Raw genomic sequence first — 25414 nt, forward strand, 5'->3', positions numbered from 1 at the left:
ACTGCAAAAGCGAGACAAATTTAATGTGTTTATGTGTAATTGTTTGAATGTCTTTACTGGAGACCTGGTAACAATACTTACAGTTATACTAAGAGTTGTTGGCTCAGTCTGAGCAGGTGAGAGCCGGATTATTCGTTATAATGAAATTGCACTCTACCACTTGATCTTCACGGACACGCATCGCACCTCACCTACTATTTTGTTCACTATTAAGTTCACGTAAAGTGTAGTTGTTGTTGCTGTTCACCTCTTGGCTTTTTGCTCTACATAAATACATCAAAATTGCACTTGACTCTGTCCCTGTGTGATCCCTGCATTGGGGTTCATCGCTTCTACTGTTTTAAAGCAGTGACAGTCTCATCATTATAATAATGTTACTAATCAGCACCAGATGATTGCTCATACACCCAAACATTATTTGAGCAGTCATACAGTACCATTGATTCTATTCAAGTGTTGTTTTTTCCATTATTTTCACTGATGAGTTGATTTAATACATACAGTACTGAGGCAACTCAATCAGCACTGAGGCCCTGATTATTTAAGCTAATATGGAAAATATAATTTAAATCTGATTGAACATAAAGAAGTAATTACATTTACTCAGTGCTTTCTTACTGAGGGGGTTTGCTGATGCACTGGCAGAACACTACTTTTTGTTGTTAGTGCAACTTGTGAAGAGTTTTCCAGGTGAAGGGCGTGATGACACCATGATAGGGTTTAAGTGCATTTTTGTAAAAAATATGTAAATTATTAGCACTTCTTTACCTTTAGGAAAATTTACAGTCTGCAAGATTGGGTATTCACTAATTAGCAGCTTTTCTTTCTCGCTACTATCAGTATGTTCAAGTTGTTTAGCCCATCGGCTACCAAACAAGCCAGCCTACTCAAATCATTCACTTGCTTGGTTAGGGAAACACAACTCATTTTATCCTGGTGTTAAAGCTGCTTGGAAATTTAGAAAGAATTTCTCCGCTTTTTTTTTTTACCCCGTCTGCCAGTCCACAGAAACCATCCCCAACCTCCACACAACACTGTGTCAACAAGGACAGCCCGACAGCTTTCAGAACCCTCAACATGTCAAGAAACCTCTCATCCAGCCCAGATGTGCTGCCACTGCTGAGCTTTTCATCTCCCTCAGTGTCACAGTGACCAGTGACCCTCAGTGCTTTTGCCAGAAGCTGAAGTCCAGACCTCCTGATACCTGTCTGCTGATTCAGACAAGCTACAAAGATTTTACTAACCCATTCCTTGAAAACCATGCAGTCAGGTCACGTCGGTCAAAGCACAAACACATTTTCCTCTGAGGGCTTTAAAATCTGTACAACATATGATACCCTCGACATATCCTCTACAGCAATGGCGTACCCCCACAGGACTACCAGATGAGCTCAAGTAGCCCTTCATCCACATCATCCAACAAACCACTTTAGTAGCTGGTACTTAATAAACCTCAGCCTCACACAAATCTATAGTCTTCTTTCTGTGTTATTTTTCTCCCTAAACAAAAATATACTGAACCATAATATATCATTATTTCTGTATCAAGCTACTCCGCAGTCTTGCCACATATCCCCGGCAACTGCAGGCTTTACTGGGTCAGCCTCTCCCCACCACATGACCTAACTCACCATGTGGAGGTGTGGTTGGCAAGTTCCAAGGCATTTAAGCACAAATCTGACGATAAAGCTTCAAAGTCGACCTTGATCTTTGGCTTAAATTATTGTGTCTCTATCGTTCTGCCTCTTACACTAACACTAAATGTCACTAGCTGAATTCCACATCCAGTTTCATAGACAGGGTTCACTTCACTAAGACCCTTGCCTTCACCTGCCACATGACCGCATAAGCAATACAGTAAGGCAAAATGTATGTATGTAATAAGGAGCAAAAGAGATCTCAACAAGTGTAAATTGTAAGTTATGTAATAGTTTAAACCACTGAACTATTCAATCCTTTTACAAAAAATATTCTAATTTCATTTTCATAACCCGGAAAGTAACAGGAATGTAAAGACAGACATCAGATTTATGTCCCAAGTACAAAGAATCTGGCTTATTCCGCCCTTTAGTTATTTCTCTTTTGTCTAAATAGTCAAGAAAAAAAACTGACCTTTGTACTGAGCTGGAGAGAAGAAGCACTCTGTGGCGGAGCGGGATAGATGGGCCACAACCTTCTCCAGAAGGTCAGCCAGCACTGAAGGCAAAAACAGACACACCTTAAATTTATGTCAGAACAGCTACAATAAATACTGTTAAAGGAAAATCCAGTTTACAAATTCAAATACGTTAGATGTTTTACTTTAAAAATACTTTTCCTGTAAGCCATACAGTATCGCTTCTTTATTTTAGCCTTCATTAGGATAAAAATATACAACATTCAAGAGGTTCACTCATCATATAGACAGTTTAGAAGTGTGACAGTATTACATCTAAGACTGCTCTTGCAAATGTGCATCCATTCAATTTACGGCTCCAGTCACTGTAGAGCTAATTGTGGAAACAGAGGGAAACCCTGGGTGATGAGGGTTGTAAAGGTAATACAGATAATACAGTACCAATCTCTCACAACACAGGAGCCCAGGAGCACAGCTGCGACTGCACAGGACCTGTTTGTTTTAATTCATGAAGCTGGTGGGAGTCTGCCACCTAGATAAGTAGTGACTTAAGCGTTATTTCACAGACATGCTCAGCTGTTTAAACCAACTTCATTTGCTTTAATAAATATTTGAAAAAACCTTGGAATGAGACATTTCTTTGTTAATATCCTGCACTGAATACATTGCACTGCACTGACTCCTTCCAGCATATAAAATGTTTAAACTGACTAATTTGGCAGCATATTTTCCACATCGTATCCCTAATCTAAGTCTGTATTTGCATTTTGCATTATGCATTACTTTAATTTAGCTGTAATTACTACTGATTTATTCAGTGTGCTCCTGATGACAGTTTGAGAAAATCCTACGGAATCTTACACCAAGCATTGTCACATATATGATTTATTCATTAAGTATATGATATTTCACCACACTGCATAATTTCCAATCCCACTTGACTCAGGTGCAACAAGGTGCAGATACTTGTTTTTTTTTTACCATTAAATAAATATACATCTGAATTGAGTGACATTTAAAATGTAAGACGTCGTCTACATGGTAGTTCTTGATGATATTTATTTTTTGCACATAAAAATAAAAACGCAATTTGAAATCTCTGAGACTTATTGTCACTTATTCTCAGTTTATTTTAATTAAAAATCTACAGGATGTATGTGAACATTTAACCAGTTAATGTTCATTGTTTGTAGAAACAGTTTTTGAGTGGTTTTGATTCAGTTTTATGGTCATTTTGGATGCTGTGGTTTGCAATGCTGTTAAACTGGGCTGCAATGGGAAACATTATATTATAGTCTTCCTTCACTGATATAAGTACTCCTTAATTTGTCCTTGCACGTACTAAAATGCTAATATATAGAGTGATGGCACCACTTCAGATCCAGTGAAAGCTGATTACATAGGATCTTATCTGGCCCTACACTTGAAAGAGGACTCTTCAAGTGTCACCAGAGGAAGGTGAGACGTATCATAAAATATTAACTGTATTAAAACAAAAAAAAGCAGATATCGAATGATGGCAATCAAGGATTTCTATCATTTCAACATAAAAACTCTCATATAAAGTGCTAAGTGAAACAGGATGTTAGTGAAGTCATGTTCATGCAACTGCTTAACATGCAACAAAGTGATGAATGCCTCTGTAAACACACCAGTGCAGCCGTACGATCATTTCGCAATCTGCCAGTTTAGAAAAAACAATGAGCGCTGATCATAACCGCTCGCAGGTTTCAGAATGCAAGTCTGACTCTGAGCTCTGGTGAATGCATCTCATTGACATGCTGTTGAGGGAGACCGATTAAGCAATCAATAGGCTTACAAGATAGTGAGGTACTGAACATGCAAACAGTTCTAATCATGAGTGTTTTGATGAAGAGATAGTATAGTTAATCATTTTTGTCTTGCAGCTGAATAGAAGCCTATCAAAGACACAAGCTCTAATCACAGCATCTTCACACGCAGAGCTAGACGTAAGTAAATGTTCAATACGTTGCCTAAGAAGTAGGTTAATTTAGTAGTCAGCCTATAAAAGCTACAATTTCCGTCACTGAATGTTTCTTAAAAAGTATAATGCGAGGTTTTGCGTGATTAATGACATGCTAAGAAAAATAGCATTTCTACAGCTGAGGGAAGCTCAACAGATACATCTTGATCATAGTCTTCCAGTGAAAAGCTTTAAATGAGCACCGAAGAGCAGAGAGTGGCTGCTTTTACAGGCTGAGTTCAACAGTGTACTGATGAAAGGAGGCAATCACAGTGCGGTACATGCATTAATGACAAGGTTGTGAGCCCTCCTTCATTTGGATGTATTTTTGTTCTCCTTGAATCACCGCTATTTACTCCTACGTAGGAAAAGTAGGCGTCAGTGCCATTTCATTGTGGCTGTCAATGGCAGTGATGATGAGTCTTTAAAAGGTTCACAGACATTAGATTAATGTAGTCTTGGTGAGGAGGGGCGCATGGTGCACCTGCAGCACAATAGAAGACACCAGCAGATAATTTAGTTAAATACAGACCCCACTGTACAATATAGTCTAATTGTATCATATGGAATATTTTTTTGTTGTTCCCATTATTTCTTATAATTATTAGAACATTTACACATGTAGCTTTATACAGAGCTAATAGGAAATATTAGCTCTCAAAGACAAATTGTGATTTCACACTCAGCTGACCTATTTGAGTTTGTGCACCCGGTATAAACACATAAAGGTGTACACATTCCTGCTGCATGTTCTTAACAATACATGCTAATTATGTGTGGAAAATTACATTGTTTCCATGGTATCACTTTTATATATGATCATTGGTTAAAACAGGTGTTGACACAACCGATCAGTGTGGAATGCAACAGTCTCTAGGACATATATGTTTTTCCTCTAGGTTCAGAATGGCACACTTACTGTAAGCTGTGAGGTTATTGTATAACATGTATTCAACACTGCACCAACAGCTGCCATTATAACCACATGACTTAATATAGTCTGGTTATTTTATCCTACTGTTTAGGATACTGTGTCTCTTACTCTTATCATCTGTTATGATGAAAGCAAAGACCCTGTTTACACTTCACCTCATGAGTCTTGGCGGATTAGACAGTTATCCAATCTAAAAAAAAAAAGAATTTAAATGCAACTAAGAAACATTTGTGAGAGGAAAAAAAAAGATTGCACCATCATGGGAGTTGGTTGAAAAGGTATAAATGCATCTATCTCTCCATGACACATACATAATCTTTACACTGGAATTACACTGAAATACGATGTCGTTCTCCCCGTTGCTTGAGGCAGAGAGAGCAGAGAGAGTTACGCAGAGGGAGAACAGAGCTGCAGCTAACTTCTGCTAAGTTTGGCCATTGAATGACTTGTGGTTGAAAGTATTGATATGTTAATAAAAGCCTGTGAAGACAATAAAACTTGTCTTGCTTGTAGTCCATAAAAGGTATTCATAGTTGTTAGCTTTCTAGCTGTTATTGCTTATTATTAATTGTTACAAGCCTTTATTTATTTACCTTTTTCTCTTGAACTTATATTCTTTTTAAATGTTTGCATGTAAATTGCTAGTTATCTTTCCCATCGCCAAGATTCATTTGCTTCCACAACTGACACTTAGGGCCAAGATACATATAGTACTTGTGTAATGATGTACAGTAGGTGAGAAATTAAGATTGATTTCAGACATATTATATATGTATATGCACTATATTATCATTATGCTAATAAAAGGCAGAAAATCCTGGCTATGCAACAAACACAGCCGCCCAGTGAACGAGGGTCTTACCCTTTCCAGTTAGGATGCTGGGTTTGGAGGTCATGACTTTGCAGTACAGCCTACGGCAGATCACCATCCAGCTCTCCTCACCCTTTGTTTCTTTAGATGATGCCAGAAATGCATTGATCTCAGAATCTGTATGAGGAGAAAAAATGAATCACAATAATCCGCAAGTTAATATTGGCAACTTCAGCAACGTTTCTCTTACCCTGTGAATTATGGAGGATCTTCGGTGGGTCCAAGGTGTAGCAGTGAGGTAGAGGGTAGTTTGAAAACATGGGCCAGGGGTAAGGATCTTCACCCTGGAGTGAGGAGATGGAAAAAATCTCAGTTAATTATTTGACCAACTCATTAAACTTTAATGAAAATCATGATAAACAATACCAGTCCTCTTCAAACCTAAATGATACATGATATATATTATTTTCTTTGATTTATTTCTGCACCGCTCTGACTAGACAGATGTTATGGCTGTTTATGCATTGGCTCGGTTACTGATGGGTCATTGTGTTACACATGGATCTTCACCATTTGTTTGTAATTCAAGATACTAAAAAACTGTGGTGACAGTGTTTGATGATAGCATTTAAAACACTTGAAACTATTAACAGTGTAATTCAGTTACACAGTGACTTGTAGATGAATTCATTGTCTTTCCTCCTTTCCATTTTTTTCTTCCTCTCTTCCTTAATTTATTCCTTTCTTTGTATCCCACTGCTATTTAGTGTTGCGTTCATTACGCCTGTCATAACTTTTTTAAGAACCATAACTTTTGAGTCATAACTCAACATGTGACTCACCAAAATAACGTGCTCTAAATCTTAATTGGGTTTAAAAAGCAGGCATCTTTATCCAATTGTCTCTTCCCCTTGTTCATGATAATCCCTGATGGTATTTGAGTCTGCCACTCAGGTGATGTGCTTCTCTGACAGCATTAGAAAAAGAAGCAAAGAGTCCAGCATGTTGGGAACGCACTCAATGGATTAATTTTCAGTGTGTTTTGTAAACTTATTTAACAACTTTCTGTTCCTTGTTTTCGCCACAAGTAACGGAAGAGATGAGAAAAAGAGACCTGTGACACATGAAGGAAATACTCGCTAAACTAATTTCCAGTCTCCCCTTTAGTTATCTTTTTCATATCCTTTCCTTGACCTCAGCGAAAATTAGTTCCTGTGTTGCACTCACTGTAAACAACACCTAAATAATTGATATCTATCCCAAAACATGCTGAGTAAATAAGGCTGCAGCCTTCAAACAACGACTGAGGCCCAGTTGTTAATCAGTAATACTCCTTTCATCTGTAATAAAAATACCAGTGGTGTAATGTCAGAATAGAAACTGAAGGATGGATGTGTTTGGATCACGAGCACAGTGAAGACTGAGTTTGTGTTAATTAAGAATAGTGAAAGGAAAGATTAAAAAGACAATTTAATCACTTCTGACCAAAAGAAAAACAACTAGCCACTATGAAACAATGTGATGAAAAGCAGTAGAACTCCAAACTGTCCAATTAATGGTGACGCAGATTTGAATCAGTTTGTGGAGCTGTTCAGTTAGTTGTAAGGATTCTTTGCACAAAATAACACTTGCTGCCACTTTTTCATGTATTTTCTGACAAAAGATGGCATTTTTTTTCTACTTCAATCCCTATAAATCAAACACACATAATTCTCTTTTATGCAAAAATTCAGGACTATAAGACAGGTGGAAAGAAACCACCACATTTCAAAACAAAAAACAAAAGAAAACAAAAGAAAACCAAAGCAAAGCTGACCTCTTGCAGGGCTCGAGGAGGAAGCCTTCTCTCAGACGGACCTCCCACCACACTAGCACGGACCAGCACATGATTCCTCTCCACAGATAGACTGTCTATGATGAACTCCCTGATGAAGGCAGAGAGGATTAGACAAAGACAGCAGTGTCGGAGTAGGTGCAAAAGGAACAAAGACAACAAAAATTGCAAAGGACTCTTGGCTAATGTTATAAATGCTCATGCACTGAGATGTGCGGGCTACAGTATTTGCAAGATGACCGAACAAGAAAAGCATCTGAAAAAAAGTTTGAAGAAAAAGGACTTTAGGTTTCTCAGGTATATCTACAATAACACATATATGAATATATAAATAAATTAGAATACATTTTTTTGCCCTGTAATATTCTTGTCTATTTGATAGACAAGGTCATGCAAATTAAAATCACAACCAAATCACTAACACTTCAAAACATCCCCAATTTAGTGTAGCTCAGACAAGTGTCTTTTAAAAGTCAGAAAACTTTGCAAAGAGTTTGAAGCCTCAGAATTACTGTGACTGTATCATTGCTGCAAGGTAAGTTAGAGAAGAAAGAGATGAATTTCTATGTTGAATTTCAGATAAGATCAGAGAACATTATAATTATAAAGGCACTTTAGGGTCGAAGGGTGTCAGCCTTGGTAGATAGTTACTATAGCTGAGGCAATTTGGCCTCGAAATTGGAAATAAAAAGGGACTATCTTCTTGTACAGTTCTCTTTCCAAGAGCCTGTTTGCCACAAAATGTAATTTGCATAATTTTTTTCAGGATAGAAAAGTCACATCACTCATGACTCAAACAACCAAAGTAAAATAAAATGTGCAGATTGTTCTTACAAAGTAGTTTTGGTGAAAATTTGGGTGTCATTGATATTAAAAAGGTCAGAGCAACTGAAAAATATAGAGAGTTAGGGGTAAAGAATGAAACAAAAAGGAGGGTAAATCAAGAGTGAGATGCCAAAAAGTAAAGTTTAGATGACAATGAACAGGAGAGAAAGAGGAGGAGGAAAAGAGGAGGAAAAGAACAGGGTAAAAGGAAAGAAGAGATGACGATAATGGGAGCACAAGGGGAGGAGAGGGCAGGAAAAAGAGATGGGAGGATAAATTAACAAGTCATCATTCTTGAAAATTGAGCCAGCACTCAGACATGCGGTGTGAGTTGGCATTTCAGGGCCATTTCCATTCATAACCAATAGCCATGGCTCTGCCGCACATTACAAAAGAGAGAGGGGCTCTTGAACACCCACTTTCGGAAATGGCCTTTTCACTTTCTTTCTGCTTTATTTCATTTTATTTGTGACAAGGCAAACAAACAAACAATTTCTCATCCTGAGCGATGATTAAATTTGAAAGTGTTCTGTCATATCAGGATGATGCAGAGAGGAGCAAAAAGCCTTTTCTGAATGAGTACGAGAGAGAATGACTATGTGAGAGTTGAACATGCTCGCTGTGGAAGCTATTGAAATGTCTGAAATAACTTCCTTCAGTTCACCTTGCTCTGGCTGGAGTAAATTGAACTTTCTAGAAAACATACTTTGACCGAAATGTCTGGAGAAGCCACAGGGGTAATGTCAAAGTGCAGAAAGTGTATTAAAGGAATAGTTCAACACTTTGGGAAATAGGATTTTATTTCTCTGTCCAAAAGTTAGATTAGAAGATCAATATCCCTCTTGTGTCTGTGTGTCAAGACCATGGATGGATTCATGACGTGGTCAGCTAAGGGTAGTAGTACTGGGCACTGTTTGGCAAAAAATTGTTCCACATACAGTAAATCCCCATGTATAAAATCAAAAATTGACAATTGCATTTTTGTATGAACAGATTGAACAAGATAAAACTTTTTAATTCCTAAGGTTTAGAGATGCTAGTTAGAGTCTCTTTGAACTTGGAGAATCCAGGCTAGCCATTTCCCCCTGCTTACACTTTTTATGCTAAGCTAAGCTAACCAGGCCCTTGCCTCAGCTCCATACTTAATGCGCAGAGATGAGATGAGATTGATATTGATCTTTTTCTCCTGTCACTTACAGAAAGAAAGCAAATAAGTGCATTTCCCAAAATGATGAACTATGTAACTAATGTTGAACTATTTATAAGTCAAAGAAACCTTTAGATGCCAAAACCTTTCTGTTGTCATATATTACATTATTTTATTCTATATTTGTCTTTTGTCAACAAATCCCATGAAAAAAACACAATAATGAAACAGCATCATAGTGCTAATAATAAATATTTTCGAATGTATTCTTATTCAGGATTTATAGCAGAAGTAACTAGTATTTTGTGTTTGCAAGTTATAAAGGGATATGATGCTTATCACTGGAAATAAGTGTCAATGGCAAATTCACTACAAAAGAACAATAACACTAATGACTCCCAAACAATACATTTTAAAGTTTGCGTTCATGAGCTCATACCCCTCACTGATGACTGGCTCAGTGGCGTTCTCCCTCTGACTCTGCAGCAGCATGGAGCAGATGTTGTACTGGCTCTCCAACAGCAGAAATGAGTCCAGATTACAGCAGAGCACACTGAGCAGTCTGCATCAAACACAAACAAGCAAAAACAAATACATTAAAATACATTAAAATTCAGAGAGGACTGGCATTGTGAGATACAGTAGCAAAACAGCAGCTCAGGCTGTAATGTAGCATATACTGTACAGCAGGGCAGGACCAAGCGAACACACCCACTTGGAATTCAGTCTATTTCCTCTGGCGTTGTATGTCTGCAAGTGCTGGATCAGTCAACAATTTTTCTCCACCAGCTTGCCGTAGCCAATTGTAAGCTTTGTTAAGTAGGAGCCCTTGGGAAAAGCTTCATGGTTCATTTTGAGTTGCTGGTAATGACACCAGGCTCAAGCAGGCTGTTAAGCTCCACTGGTATTTTGAGAAACTAAAGAAAACTAAGAGCCTGAGACAGCTTTTTGTTTTATATGGTGCATTACCTGTAGAAAGGAAAAGCTTCAGAAAATCTTTTAAGCATGCATCAATTACTTTTTATCTAATTACTACTGGTCACAGTTTTAATAGCAAATTATATCATATATAAAATCATTAAAAATCACAGGTGAACATCAACACCACCTCCTCACACTAATACCAGAGTTTATCTTGCCGAGAAGTGCATGAGAAGACTGATACCACTCTGTGCATTGAGTATGGAGTCTAAACTAGAGGCAATGAGCCTTGTGAATCATGAAGATAAAATACACCTACAAACTCACTACTTAGCACATTGTATCTCATTTGTTGAATCTGTATGCAAACCTAAACAAAAAAGTGACAACTTTTAAAAGGGAGTTGCATGCTGCAACAATTACTTGAAGAACTACTGTTTACATACAATAATAATAATAATAATAATAATAATAATAATAATACCTTTATTGATATAGCACCTTTAAAAACAAGGGTTTACAGTGCTGTGTTAAATTAAGTGTTACAAGTGCTTTGACATTAAAGCACGAACAACAATGGCAATGGCAGAAGAACCCAAACAACAACAACGACATGTAAACCCATAGGAGCCGAAGCAAGCAACCCAAGCAACACTTGTCTGCCCAACACTATACCAATGCTATACACATCACAGTTTTACATTTGTGTTTGTGTATGGATTAAACAAATATGTGATAAGAAATGAGTTAACATGCTACAGTAGGTAGCCATTTGAACAAGCTAGCCGTTTCCTCCTGCTTCCAGTCTTAGCGCTATCGGCCAAGCCATCTAGATTCAAACTTGTCACATAGACATGAGAGTGTTATTGATCCTCTCATCTAACTAGACCCAAAACCTGTAGAGGCTTCCAGACCCACAGCAGTCAACACAAAAACACACACTTGGAATATTTGGGAATATTGTGTGACTATCAGAAATGTGATTAACTTATTCAAGTAATGACTAATTGCCAATTACCTGTGGAAAGCCCATATAAAGTGACACATTTATACTCTGACCAAGCCATTATTCAGCTAAAAGACAGGCAGCAGGGCAATGTAGACCAAGTGGGATGATTCAACTGCTTCTGTCTGAGCTTAATCAATAGCACCAATAGTCTCGGATCTTCTTTTGCTGTTCTATACAAGTAGTCTGCAGCTTAAGGTCATTCAAGTTTTAAATTTAGTAGAAAATCTGTTTTGTTTACCAATACTCTGAACATGAATAGTATATTACTGTACTGTTTAGACAGTTTTATGTATGTGCAAGTTGATTTCCTTCATCACTGTCACTGCTATTAGGGGACAGCAGTTTTTAAGCTAAGATGACAAAAACAACAAATGAACAGAAATGTCAGGCTTATTTTTTAACATTTAAAAGCCTTTTTTAAAATTACCACTTGTATCCCAATTTCACAAAATGTCACTTCAATTTCTAATCGTGCAGATGTATGTGTGCTTTTTTTTTTTTTACTATTACAGCATTAACTCTGCATGTTGTTTTGAGTGTGTGTGTGTGTGTGTGTGTGTGTGTGTGTGTGTGTGTGTGTGTGTGTGTGTGTGTGTGTGTGTGTCCTAAGTGCGTTGGTCCTTGTGAAAAACATCTCTCCTTTTAAGCAGCTGCTTCGTGTCCTGATGTGCTGGGCAGTTGCTTGGACTGCCGTTTGACTGACAACTCTACTCACTCATTCTGACAGCGGCACAGCAAGAGGCTGAGAATCTGTCAGGCCTTCTGACCTCTCACAGTCTGAGACAATGAACTAGAGAACCAGGCATGCCTCAAACCTTGTTGCCAGCTGGGGTTTTCATTCGAGGGCTGCAGCTAACGATTATCTTTATCATCAGTTAATCGGCTGATGTTTTATTCGATTAAATGCTTGGTCTATGAATCATGACAAATGCCATCACAATTTCCCAAGCGATTTCCTAAGCAAATGGCTTATTTTGCCCAAGCAGCAGTCCTAAATCTAAACATTTCACTTTACTATTGTAGAAGCTGATGATTCATCAATTATTCATCAAAACTGTAGCAAATTAATTTTTTCAATCAAGAAATCAGTTGATTGACTGTTTCATCGATAATTCATTTAATTATTTCTGACACCTTTGGTTGTAAACCACATGGACAGACTTCTACCAAACTTTGCCTCCAAAGATACTCTCATGACAGCTCTCCAACAGCCTAACATAACCTCTGACCTCAGCCTAAATTCAGCTACAATTACTGCCTGGTGGTTGTCTGCCTCCGCCACTCAGACTAGTTTCAGGTTACATCCCTGTTTATCCAGAATCATATAAAATATTAACCATTTGTGTGAAATTATGTCATAATTACTGTGTGTAGTCTTGTGTTTCGGATAAAAAGTGTTTTGTGCGGTCAAAGTGATCTTTGAATCTCATCAGTTCGTCGAGTCTCAGTGGACATTTGTGCCAAATGTGAAGGGATTCCCTTGAAGAGTTCCCGAGATATTGTGTTCACAAGGCCAAAACTGTATTTTGTAAAGGTCACCGAGACCTTGACCTTTGACTTTTGACCACCAAAATCTAATCAGTTCATCCTTGAGTCCGAATGAATAGGCATTACAGAGATATCGCGTTCACAAGAATGAAAAAGACTGACGGACAACCCGAAAACATAGTTTCTCCGTCTCTGGCTGACGCTGGCGCAGAGGCATAAAAATGGCTGACAACTCATTTAATTGTTGAGCTACACTAATATGCGGAATTAATTTCAATACTGTTTTTGACAAGAAAATACAAACAAATTTGTTCATAATTTATCATTTGCCTCTACTTAACTAACCATAGCTGTTTCTCAGCAAAGCATTACTGTAAATACACACAGTGGATGACAAGGCACAATAAGCTGCGCAGTTAGCTCCATAGGAGGCCAAACACCCTGATGTGGGTAATGTGCAAACGCTAATTAACAGCACAAAGTAGGACAGTGGGGCAGCATTGCTAAACTGTATTAAACAGCAGTTCGAAAAAGAAAGTCGATGACCACATTCAGTCAGAGTGATTGTAGATCATTTCTCGCATTTAATGTCCTATTTATAAATAAAGACATTTATATTCAAATTGAAGTCAAAGAAAGAGAAACACTGAGCTGGATGGTTGAGATTATTGACACACTACAATTCATCTCCTCAAACAATCTAACTTGTTATAGATTTTATTCATGCTGACCAGGAATATGGCTCACTTCATCTGATGTTGAAAGACATGCAGTGAAACACCCATTTATGACAGATGATTATGTGCCCACATGCATCAGAAGACTTGAGTTTAAACCAATTAAAACCCAAGAGTAATTTTCTTGCCAGTATGACTGATGATCACACTACTGATTGATTAGTCATGCTCGAGGTGAGATGCAAATGGTCAATAATTTGGTTGGTTTATAGCAGGCAGCTGGGAGATCATTTAAAAGTTGCAGTTATGAAAATGTTAATAATTAATCAATCATAAAATCATTAAAAAGCGCAGTAATGAAAAGAAAATCTCTGGAAATATGGACCTATGGAAATCATTTTTCATAGGTTTGTGGAAATGCTAAATAGTAGTAAATCCCCAAAAATCTAACAGTTTTCAAGATCAACACTTACATAATACAAAGTAGAGATAAAGTAGAGATAAAATACCCCTGCTACACCACTCTGCACAATGAAAACAAGTGCTTTAAGTTAATGATCTGCACATATCAAGGTAGCAGCATGAAAAGCCCACAGGCTGTGCATCGTCAAAGATCAATTAGAAGCTTCATTTGGGCCTGAGCACTACATGCAAATCCCAACAATGGGAAACCAAACCATGAAACTTTACTATACTGTGGGGAATCTTGACTTTTTAATCTGTTGTTACTGAGCCTGAACCAAAACAAAGTAATCAGTCACATCTGACTTGTTTGATGCAACAGAATGAAACTCCAAAATATCATATCATCTTTTATTCATTCTTGATCTATTTCAGTCTAGTTTACTTTGTCTGGGAAGGTGAGACGACCACAGCTGAACTCTGGTGAGAGCAAAAGAACTCTGACCTGACACTAAGACTTTGTCTGAGTCCTATAAAGACTGTTCCTGTCAGTGCTGCACTGTCTGTGTAGTACCTGTTCGGTTCCCATATGCAAGGGCCTCACCTTGACCTGAGAACCTCTGGACCTTCCTGCAATACAAACATAATCTTCATCATGTCTGAATTGCAGAAAGAATAAAGACTGCAACTCTTTTCTGCTCCATCCATTGTGCATAGGGCATGAGTGTTGAGATTTGGTTTAAGTTGTTTAATTATATTAATACAAATGTACAACAGCACACACACACACAATTGCAGTGTTTAGAAACATCAACCGCAGAGACAGTAGTGTTCAGGCATCCAAACAATTTACACAGCAGGGGAAAAAACGGTGGGAGGAAGAGGGGGTGATTACCATGACAACAAAGAGGCTTTTAGCAACAAGGAAAGGGGCTGAGGAATTTTTGCTCATTAGCTTGTGAAGATCAAGAGGGGTGGAAATTGTGCCTTCTTTTTTTTTTTTTTCAAGGGGGCTGCACTTGAGGAATGCTAAGTGCATGTTTGTTTGACAGTGGTGCTGGTGATTAGACTTGGGTTGAATATGGTAGAAAAGGTCAAAACTGTTGTGACATAACGCGAGGGTAAAGTCCAAGGCTGATTTCAAATTGCTTTGTGAAGAACTCTTTCTGGAGCCAACTGCAGAATTGGTCGAATTTCATGAAAATTGTATTATTTCAAAAAATCTCCTGAGGCTTCATTCTGTTGGCTGCCTCAAGGAAAAGTTCAGCAATATTTTTATTTTGTTAACAATTTTGTGTCAACAAATCCCATAAAAGAAAAAAACAGAATTTATCCTACTTAGTGTTTAACAAATCACCATGCAACTATACGTTATAGAGCTATCCATCTTTACATATACATAATGTACACTGCATTATATTATTGTATTAATATTCTCATCATTATCTTTATAATTTTATTGCTACCAAAATGTCTGATATGTAGTCATTTTTTCCACTACATTGCATTATATATACTTTTAATTGTTAATTATTGATTATACTTTTATTGCACTAATTTTATCATTATCATATCATTATCATTATTATCATAACATGTAGCTCATTTTGGCATTTATGTATTATAATTAGCATTTTAATATTAGTATTCTAATGTTTAGCTTATGTTTTTTTAATTTTTAATTTCCAGTATTGTGCTGCTTGTGACTGTGCTGCTCTATATGCTTCTGCAAATTGCCTTTTGGGGACAAATAAAGTGTTTTGAATTATATTGAATTCTAATAAGTGCCAAAGAGGTCCATTGTTGACCAAAAACAATTAAAAACATCATTGACCCACACTGTTGCGGGTGACATTTTCAGTCATTACAGTAAACACGGGCACAGTAGTTTATTTTGAGTCAATTGCATATACACCATCATGCTGCCATAAATGCTTACTGTGCATTAAAGGTGTATAAAACTGCAGATTAGTGCCCATCAAGATCTTTTTAAAGATTCATGTCTTCAGTAGGAACCAATGGGCTTGGAGCTGTGTGCCACAGACAGTGTAGGAAAGTTGAAAAGTATGAGATTTTTAACAAAATGAAAAATACATTATAACGTCAGCCTCATCCTCTCAACAAGCACCTACAGTATAAAGCTTGATGGCAGGGAACAAATCTGCAGCTACTAAATCTGGAGAAAACTCAATTTTTTAAAATACACCAGACAGCAGATTTCTCTCAATTAAAGGGTCTTTCTGAACTTGTGTTTTGCTCAAGTCTTGAGCTGTATTGTTACATGAAAATCAGACAATAATACACATAAAAACATGTATTGACTTTTCGTACATTCAATAAGAGGAAACACACATTCACAAGAAAAAAAAAACACATTGCAAAAGGAGAACAACCTGGAGTTGTTATCCATTATTCACTATGTAGCATACGTTACAGATCGACACCTGAGCAAATTATCCAGGCTGAATCCCCTTACTCCCTCTACATCTACTGTGGTCACAAGAAAATATCACACAAGGTGGCAACCTGTGTTGTTGTCTGCCTCAGGTGAAGCTGAAGGTTAACACGGAGTCAAGCTGAAGGTTTGTCCATGACCAGATTCATATTTAACATTTTAAATCTCAGATACACGTGGTCGAAGACAACACGACAGTTGCTGCTGAGAACAACTGACTCAGTACAGTCAGGAATAATGGCATCTTTTGCTATTGCTCCTGAGCTCAGAACAAAATAAGTACACATTAGCACCTATTTATCAGTGATGTATACACACACAAAAAAAAACAAAAGAAAACAGACTCTCTCAATCAGACAGGTGTTTGTTTTCCAGCTTGTCTGTGTTGGTGTAATTGGAGCTCTTTTTTCTAACCAGCTTTATATCTCAGTGGAAAATACAAAACGTGCAAAGTCTGTAATACCAAGCATCTGAGTATAGAGTCAAATTTAATTAAATGTTAATACTACCTGTAATTGTGCTTAATACAAATGATGCTGTGTCAAATAAACAAACAAGCAGAAAAATAATGGCACACTGGAGAAGAGCGACTTGGATCCGACTGTTATGAAACAGAAGCAGGTGCTACTGATGAATGGGTGGGCTAATATTATCAACTACAGGGAAGGGAATAGATTTTCCCTAAAAATCACAGACGACACACTGGGTTGATTAAGTACAAAAGGTTTTTAAAAAATCTCTTTACTATCACAGTTACATTTTTAAAAACAAGACCAGTGTATATCATGTGTGATTGTTTGACCTTTCTGGGTTGAATTGTCTTGTTTTTAATCATGTAGCCACAATAATTTGTACCCCTCCAATATATATATGTCGTTTTTGTACTAACAAAGAAGTTTCGCTTCAATTTCATGAGGAAATCTGTTCCTCTCCTTGTAGACAGTCACAAGAAAATAAATGAAGGTGGTAAAACAGGTCACTTTATAATTAAACACTGTGATGAAGTGTCTAGCTAAACTGAGAGCTGCAAGAAAGTGAGGCCTTGGAAAACTGTGAAAAATACACAACAACTTTAGTGTATTAATGTATCCTGTTGTGTATTAGTGTAAAACCAGACAGTTATGTAGATCAGTCATTCTTTGTGGTTGGTTTCTACTACCACAATGAATGGATGGTGTTTCATATTTTTCACTTAGAGCAAACAGCTGGCTTCCACAGCAGGACAATGATCCAAAGCAGATCTCAAAATCCACCATGAGCTCCCTCAAGAAACACAAGCTCAAGTTTTTGGAACAGGAACATAGTCCCCTGACCTGAACATTATTGAAAATCTGTGGGTAGATCACTTAATGTGATCTGCAAGAAGACTGGGTGAAATTCCTAAGTATAGATAGTCTCTCAGCTGCTACACAAGAGCACAAAGTGTTTACAAGCTGTGTTATCTGCCAAAGCAGGGAGTGTACCAAGTACTGACTTAGAACAGTGCCAAACTTTCATACATGCCACAACTACTGCTTTTTTTCAGTATTCTTTACGTTCATAAGATTTACATTTGAAGAAAAATTTTTATGTGGTTGTATTTACGTCTTTTCACTTCAAAAATCAACAAAATGTCAATTTGCCTATGTTGCTGAAACTTCTGCACACTACTGCACTTTACTTCAAGCTTTACTGACCCCACAACTGCAGGCAATGCTGTTCTCCACTACATACAATAAGGCCAAAGCAAACTACGATAGTACAACCCATAAAGTAATCAAATACAGCCTTACAGCACAGACAAAAACTGATATGTGAAAATCCAGTACAACATGAAAGTGGCACCAGAACACTATAGCACCTTCATATTCCAATATTTCTGTGTGTCAGGACAAGTTTCAAACATCCTGCACATGAATGGCCACAGCTAGGCTCTACTTCCTGACATGGATTAGGTTTTTAATTGTGTGTTAAACTGCTGCATGCTTTACTGGTCTGTGATGAAGCATCCTCTCCACAGCATCGTTATCCAGCAACAGTATGGGCTCAAATCAGGGCCAAAGTGATTTTGATGATTATGTTCACAAATACTTAAAAGGTTTGTAGTTGTAAATCAACCTGTAAATCTGTAAAATAAATCAGGCAGCTGTCGTGACTACGGATGGGCACTTGAAGAAATTTCATTCCTGAGTCACTTGGCTGGGTGTTGAGGCTTAAAACCAGTGTTCATTTACTCACTACTACCACTCTGTACTTGCTACGCATGAGGGGATCCTACATGAACACAAAGTGTATACAATTTCTGTTATTTCACATGATTCTCACAAGATTTCTGTCTTATTTTTTCCCGTTTTGTCAATTGCTCTTCAGCTGGTTTAAATTGGGCAGAACTCAGGTAGAAAGGTGATTTCACATCCTTGCATGCACCAATCAGGAGTTAGCGATATTTGAATCAAATTTTATGACAGATTTTGTTTTATGTTGCAAGGCCACACTCGAATGTGACCAAACCACACCCACACAGCCCTAATAAAGCAACCAAAGCCAGGTTTTAGAGTGTAACTGTTAATAAATAATACAGAACAAAGTTTACTCCAATAATTTCAAGCTTACAATCAAGTTTAATATCCAGCTAGCAGGTTTTTATTTGTAATATTTTTTGGACATATTGCTGATTATTCAGTGCCATGTCCTTGTATGTATTTGTGACTTTATTTGTTTTTATGCTGTCTGACTTAGATGAGCAAGCAAGAAAATTAAAAATTAACTGAAATTAACTGCAATAATTTAAAGCCAAAAGTTGATATGACGTATTTACTCAGAAGTTGTTGGTTTGGGTAGTTATACTAATACCTCAAATTTAATATGGTATGACTTGACTTACTGATAGTAAAAGGTTACATTTAACACATTTAACAACCCACAGAGAGGCCTAGAATCTAAGTCTGTCAGTTAATCCGTCAGTCTGGTTGGTAAAAGAATAGAGCCTCTTGTTCCTTTCACTTAGTTTCTGGATGTTAATAGGAGTGAGCTGACTGACAGGCACAGAGAGTGAGTCAGCGTGGCTCCAAACAAGTCAAAGCTATTGTGATTCAGAAAGGCAAAGGAACGCACAGCAGCCACCAGAGCTTTGCACACACGCACACACACGCACACACACAAGACATATATACCTTTATCCTGCAGATTGCTTTTCATCGATCTTAGACACATTTTTAGACTGGAACACATTAACTTTAACAACAGACCTTAGTTGCATTTAAAGGTTGGGTAAGTCTCACAGCTGACAGACCCTTGTCATTTTTACAGTACAGTATCACAGTATCACAGCATTAACTGTAACCTTTAGTGTAGTCCTACCCCAATCTGAACCCTAATCAAACCCAGAATCAAAACTGAAATAGTTCTTCATTTTAGATGAATTTCCTCTCCTCCTTCAATGCTCTTCTCACTTTTAGGATGTCTGTTCTTCATAAAAATAGACATACACACACATATTCACACATTCACACCCACGCAGCCAAGCTTATTTCTCTCTTATCCAGAGAAATCCTTTCATCAGCCTTTCAGTGCTGGGTAATCAAAGTATAAAGAACCATGTCAGTTTGCTACTGCTAGAGGCTCAAGTGTGTGTGTGTGTGTGTGTGTGTGTGTGTGTGTGTGTGTGTGTGTGTGTGTGTGTGTGTGTGTGTGTGTGTGTGTGCAAGAGCGTGTGCAGTCACCAGGTGTTAATCCGATATTGTGTGCTTCCCCACTGATGTTAAGTAATATGGAAAAAAGTCACTCACCTCAGGCCGAAAGTGTGAGACTGCTCATAGTGGAACAGGGAGTGAATCTTTGCATCTGAATTCACAGCAATCAGCCTGTCAATCAAATCCTGCCAAGTAAAAATGAGAGGGTGTGAAACAGAAGACAGCAGTTATGGTGCAAAATGAAAACAGTGTGGATATTTACAATGTGTAAGGTGGAGAATATACATCAGCTTCAGTATATTGAGGGTTTCGGAGGAGCCCTTTGCAAGGTAAAACAAGTGCATGGGTGGTGGTTGGACGCAAAATGAAAAGTGCAAACATGCCCTCAAATGGCTGAAAGAGGCATTGCATGAAATCTGAACTACACAGCGTGAAAACCACTTACAGGTATGGAGGATGGCATTTCTCTTAGGGTGTATTCACTCTTGTTGGCTAAAGGCTGTCGGCCCAGCAGCTCCCATACTGATTGGGAAGAGGAGAGCAGGTTGACCAAGGACAGGAAGGACTGGGTAGACAAAGAGAGGGTTATAAAAGTGTCAAATGGCAAAACAAGGGTGTAGTAATTGATGATTTTCATTAGGATCTACTCTCATTGTAATCTGTGCCACCTATTTCCCATGAATGTGTTTTGTTATTATGTTATGTGTGTGTGTAGTTTTAGTTTTAGAAATTCTTGTGATGGGACTGGTTATGAAAACTACCATATTTATGAAACTATAAACACTGTATGTGGCATTGGTCCAATGATATTTATCCCTATAAAAATAACCCTTTAAATAAAGTAGAAACACTAGAGAGATACTATGATAAAAGAAAACATTATGGCTTAATTAACCAGTTGATGTTGATGTACAGAAATCCACTGTGTATTATGTCCTTGATTAAAACATTTTAATTGACGCAAAAACAAAGCAAATGTGAAAATGGAAATAAGAAGATGGCTGCCTGTGAGCACTTTTACAGCATGAACTTACATCTGAAGTTGTCTGAAGAATACTAAAACAAAGGAAGCCCCTCTATTCTCATTACTGGATCAAGGTAATCAGGGAAATGTATAGGCATCAAAGGGAAAAAAGGATGACCACACACATACACACTCTCATGCATGCATACATAAAACAGCTTAAAAGGAACAAGCCTTTCTATGAGTGTAAAAATGTATAAATTAATTTTTTCCAGAGACTGAAATCTCTATTCCTTCATCTGTCCCTGTCTGCTGATGTGTCAAAGGTGCATTACAGACTTCTACATGTTTTATAGTCTGTCTGCTTCAGTTTTTTAATGTTTCCAACACATTGAACAAAATTCTTAACTCAGAAAAGGTGACAATGCTACTCATCCAAAAAGACTGTGCTACATATTTACTGTGCTTTGTCTCACAGAGGTCAATGCAAAAAACTTCCCACACAGATTTAATGGCACATTTTGTCTGTTTTCAGAACCGGCTCAGGTCCAGGGCTCCTCTGCCATGTGCTGGCACGGATGGACTAGGAGGTCTGACTGCATGTATGTAACCTGGCAGCTGACCCACTGATAAGGCAAGCTTTAAAGTCTCTGGTGGCAGGGCACAGTTGACACTTCACTGGTTGTCCGTATTCACTTGACTAGTTTCATTGAGAGAGAGATGACCTGGCTCCTGTCAGAGACCAGCACAGCATCTATCACGCACGCACGCACGCACGCACGCACGCACGCACGCACGCACGCACGCACGCACGTACACTGCACTTGTGCTTTGAATTAAATTTGAGCCTGTCCTGGACTGAACCTGGAAATTCTGCCAAACTTTAGAATCAGAATCAGAAAAAGTAAAAACTATTATAAAATATAAACATATATAAACCAAATTAAGAAAATGCAGCCTCGTGCAAGGAGGAATCTTTATCATGGTTTAAAATAGTTTTAATTTTCTACAGATAAACAGAGTAAAATACAAATTGACTGAAAAATGTAAAAAAAAAAAAAAGAAAATGGCATTTGAGTCTACACCTGTTATATAAAATGTGCTATAGAAATAAATATGACTTGACTTAATGTTCTTCAAGATAAAAAGCAAACAGTAGGCAAAGATCATACTTCCACATTAGAAGGTATTACAATAAAAAACTCTCTCTCACACACACACACTCACACACAGTACCTTGAGGCAGCTCCTGTCGATGGGGTCCATGGGTGTTGGTTTGGGACGGACCACCCTCACATCTTCACTTCCACACTCCAGAGTTGACCACAGCTCAATTACCAGCGCCCGGACAAAACCTGCAACACGATATCAAGCTAGTGGTTTCAATATGGATTTGTATGGAGAAATTCTGAACTGACACTGAAACTTTAGCGTGTGAGGTTGCTGGAAGTGCAACTGGGATTTTAAGCGTCAAAGATCTGAAAATTCATCATAAAAAACTGATGACAGCTTCTTATTTCTTTTAAATCTTAACACAATTTAATATTGAAAACTTTCAAAAAGATTTTGTGTCTTTTTTGACATTTTAGCCTTTTGTTGACAGGAGACGGTATGAACAGACAGGAAACATGGGGAGAGAGCAGGGAACAATGTGGAATAAAAGCCCCCAACCAGATTCAAACTGTGGAAATTGCAATTATATGGTATACCGCTTAACTGCTGAAGCTACCCAGATGACCCAAATATTACAATTCTACAATTATAAATCTATAATTCAATTTTACACTTCCACACTTGCCTCGCCTGTCTGTGTCTATACCTCCTCTCCACCTAGCATTAATATGTATGTGGAATGCATTCGGATATGATTTACTAGCTACTTGTAAATGTGTCTTAGAAAGAGTCAATAAAAATTTGACAGCTGCTCACATCACAAACTGTCTTAATCCTTACAAAAACTTGACAATAAAAATCCTCTCTTGCTCTGCCTTCATCCATTTATTCTGACACAAACAATCTGCCAAAGATGTTTCTCCCTGGGCTGCTTGACGCCTGCTTTATGTCGACTAGACAACAACTTAGAATACAAGCTTTAGGAATCACAGATGGCAAGTGTTTGTTTGTGCGAGTAAGCGCATTAGTACCTGAGCAGTGCAAAGCCACCACCCCTGGAGCAGTTGCTGCCACCTGTGTCACCATCACCCCGTATCCAAACTTCTCACAGCGGCTCACCTGCAGAGAACACACACAGAAAGCCCATAATCCCATAATTTTATCTTTGTAGGTTTTGCTTATATTAGTTAGATATAAATGAGATATTGGGACACGATGGAAAATTAAAAGATTGATGTAGAAAAAAGAAGGACTTGAATTTGAAGCAAACATAGCTCTATCTTGAGAGAAAATTTGACATTTGTGATTCAGCATGGAAACTCTGCTATGACACTGCTAGAATCCTGAAAAAGGCACTACATAACATAGTTTAGTAAGATGAGGGGAAATAAAGTTGCAAATTGATTTTAGAGTGTGTGGACCCTTCATTTATTACAACACAATGTCTCGACTAAAAATATACAAAATATAATTACATTCGATAATTAAAGTGAAATGCGGAGAGAGAGGCAATTACAAAAGTGTGCAAACAATGCTTATAAATTAAGCCCACAGGGGATTAGCTAAAGTTTGGAGTAAGACTGTGTGTGCATTCACAATATGAATCAATGACGATGCTATATATGTAAGGGATATGTAGAGTCCAGAGGTTAATAAATCAAACCCAGAGTGGAACTGGCAGCATGTTAACAGCCTCCAGGCTACTAGTGAATACTAAACAGTCTTCAGGAAAGGTGCTGTGGCTTTCAGGAGGAGCAACAAATTACCACATCATCTGCAGAATGAATCAGTGATACAGATGTCACAGGCCAACAGAATGTTATTGAGGTTTGTAAAGATAGACTGTTTTGCTGGATGGAACATAATGCAATACAAAAGCCTAGAACTACAGCATGCATATTTTATTGTGCATAGTAAGTTCAGTTTGTGCAGGACACAAGCTTCAAAAGTCCTGAGCAGCCATGAATGAGCTCTACAATTATATATATATATATATATAATTATATAACACATATAATTGTAGATGTAAATTTGAACTTGTAAATGTGAAAGACTAAACTTTTTTCCACGTTTCATAGGGTTTTTTTCCCCTTGTAATCAGTGATTAAACCTCAGAATCTTATATCTATGTGTGATAACGATGATCCTCTATTGCCAAAGTTGTGGTTCTCTGAGCCAAAGTGGTCACTTCACATTTTAATTCACTGTAAATAAATCTACTTGATGTAACACTCTGTGTTAAATGACTTTTTCCAAATCCTGCTGTGCCTGTGGTGTTGGCCTGCAGTAATTCAAGTCAATGTGACAAAGAATGACTTGAACAGCATATTACTTTGGCACATTGATAGCATCTAGAAGGATTAAATCGAGCCACTGCCAAAGTTAATTCTTGCAGGGCTTCCATAAAGGTGACAAAATGGTACCATCCAACTACAGACAGGTGACAAATTAAATGAAAAACCTGAATAAAGGAGTGGACAAACACAACGAACGCAGTTAACATCCAGTAATTCTCTGTGGGATGTGTAAAAATGCTGAGCAGACCCAGATGATTCTGATTTTCAATCTATGGCAAGAGGAAAAGATCTAAGTGACTTTTAAAAAGGGTTCATTGTTGGGGCACAGATGGCAGGACTCACAAAACCTGCTCAACTGGTTAGTGTTTAGTGACTGAAGTAACATCTAGATTTAGATCTAGGGGAAAACCTCAGAAATTGTGGTCGACATCACACAGTTGATGACCATGATGCTTGTGTATTAGTGGGATATGTAAGGAAAAACAGAAGAGCAACTCTTACTCAGGTGACCGAGAATGACAATGCAGGACATGATCAGACTGTGTCAGCAACAACAGTCTGTCGACGATTACATAAAGAGGGATATTATAGTAGGGTTGCAGTGCGCAAACCCTCATTACAAAGATGAATGCACATTTGAGAGTTCAGTTGTGCAAAAACCATAGTGAGGGGATCCGGTGGCTCTCTTGTGCTGTGGGGGTCATTTTGCTGGCATGGTTTCGGTCCACCCTTTCCCCTTAGAGGGAAGAGTCACTGCAAATCAATA

At 37.8% G+C, this 25414-nt stretch overlaps 1 protein-coding gene across 3 annotated transcripts in view; it reads right to left on the bottom strand.

The window, feature by feature from the left end:
- The window catches only part of tbc1d32 (TBC1 domain family, member 32), a 74181-nt gene that overhangs the window by 30961 nt on the left and 17806 nt on the right, over positions 1 to 25414 (bottom strand). For all 3 annotated transcript variants that reach the window (XM_056363560.1, XM_056363558.1, XM_056363559.1), the window contains exons 20-28: positions 23383 to 23470; positions 22475 to 22593; positions 20720 to 20839; positions 20371 to 20459; positions 10091 to 10213; positions 7662 to 7770; positions 6096 to 6189; positions 5897 to 6022; positions 2113 to 2196 (exon numbers count right to left, since the gene is read on the bottom strand). In XM_056363560.1, the coding sequence (XP_056219535.1) occupies positions 2113 to 2196; positions 5897 to 6022; positions 6096 to 6189; positions 7662 to 7770; positions 10091 to 10213; positions 20371 to 20459; positions 20720 to 20839; positions 22475 to 22593; positions 23383 to 23470 (952 nt within the window). The remainder of the gene's footprint in view (positions 1 to 2112; positions 2197 to 5896; positions 6023 to 6095; positions 6190 to 7661; positions 7771 to 10090; positions 10214 to 20370; positions 20460 to 20719; positions 20840 to 22474; positions 22594 to 23382; positions 23471 to 25414) is intronic.

Source organism: Seriola aureovittata, chromosome 19 (genome assembly GCF_021018895.1).
Source record: "Seriola aureovittata isolate HTS-2021-v1 ecotype China chromosome 19, ASM2101889v1, whole genome shotgun sequence".
Lineage (NCBI taxonomy): Eukaryota > Metazoa > Chordata > Actinopteri > Carangiformes > Carangidae > Seriola > Seriola aureovittata.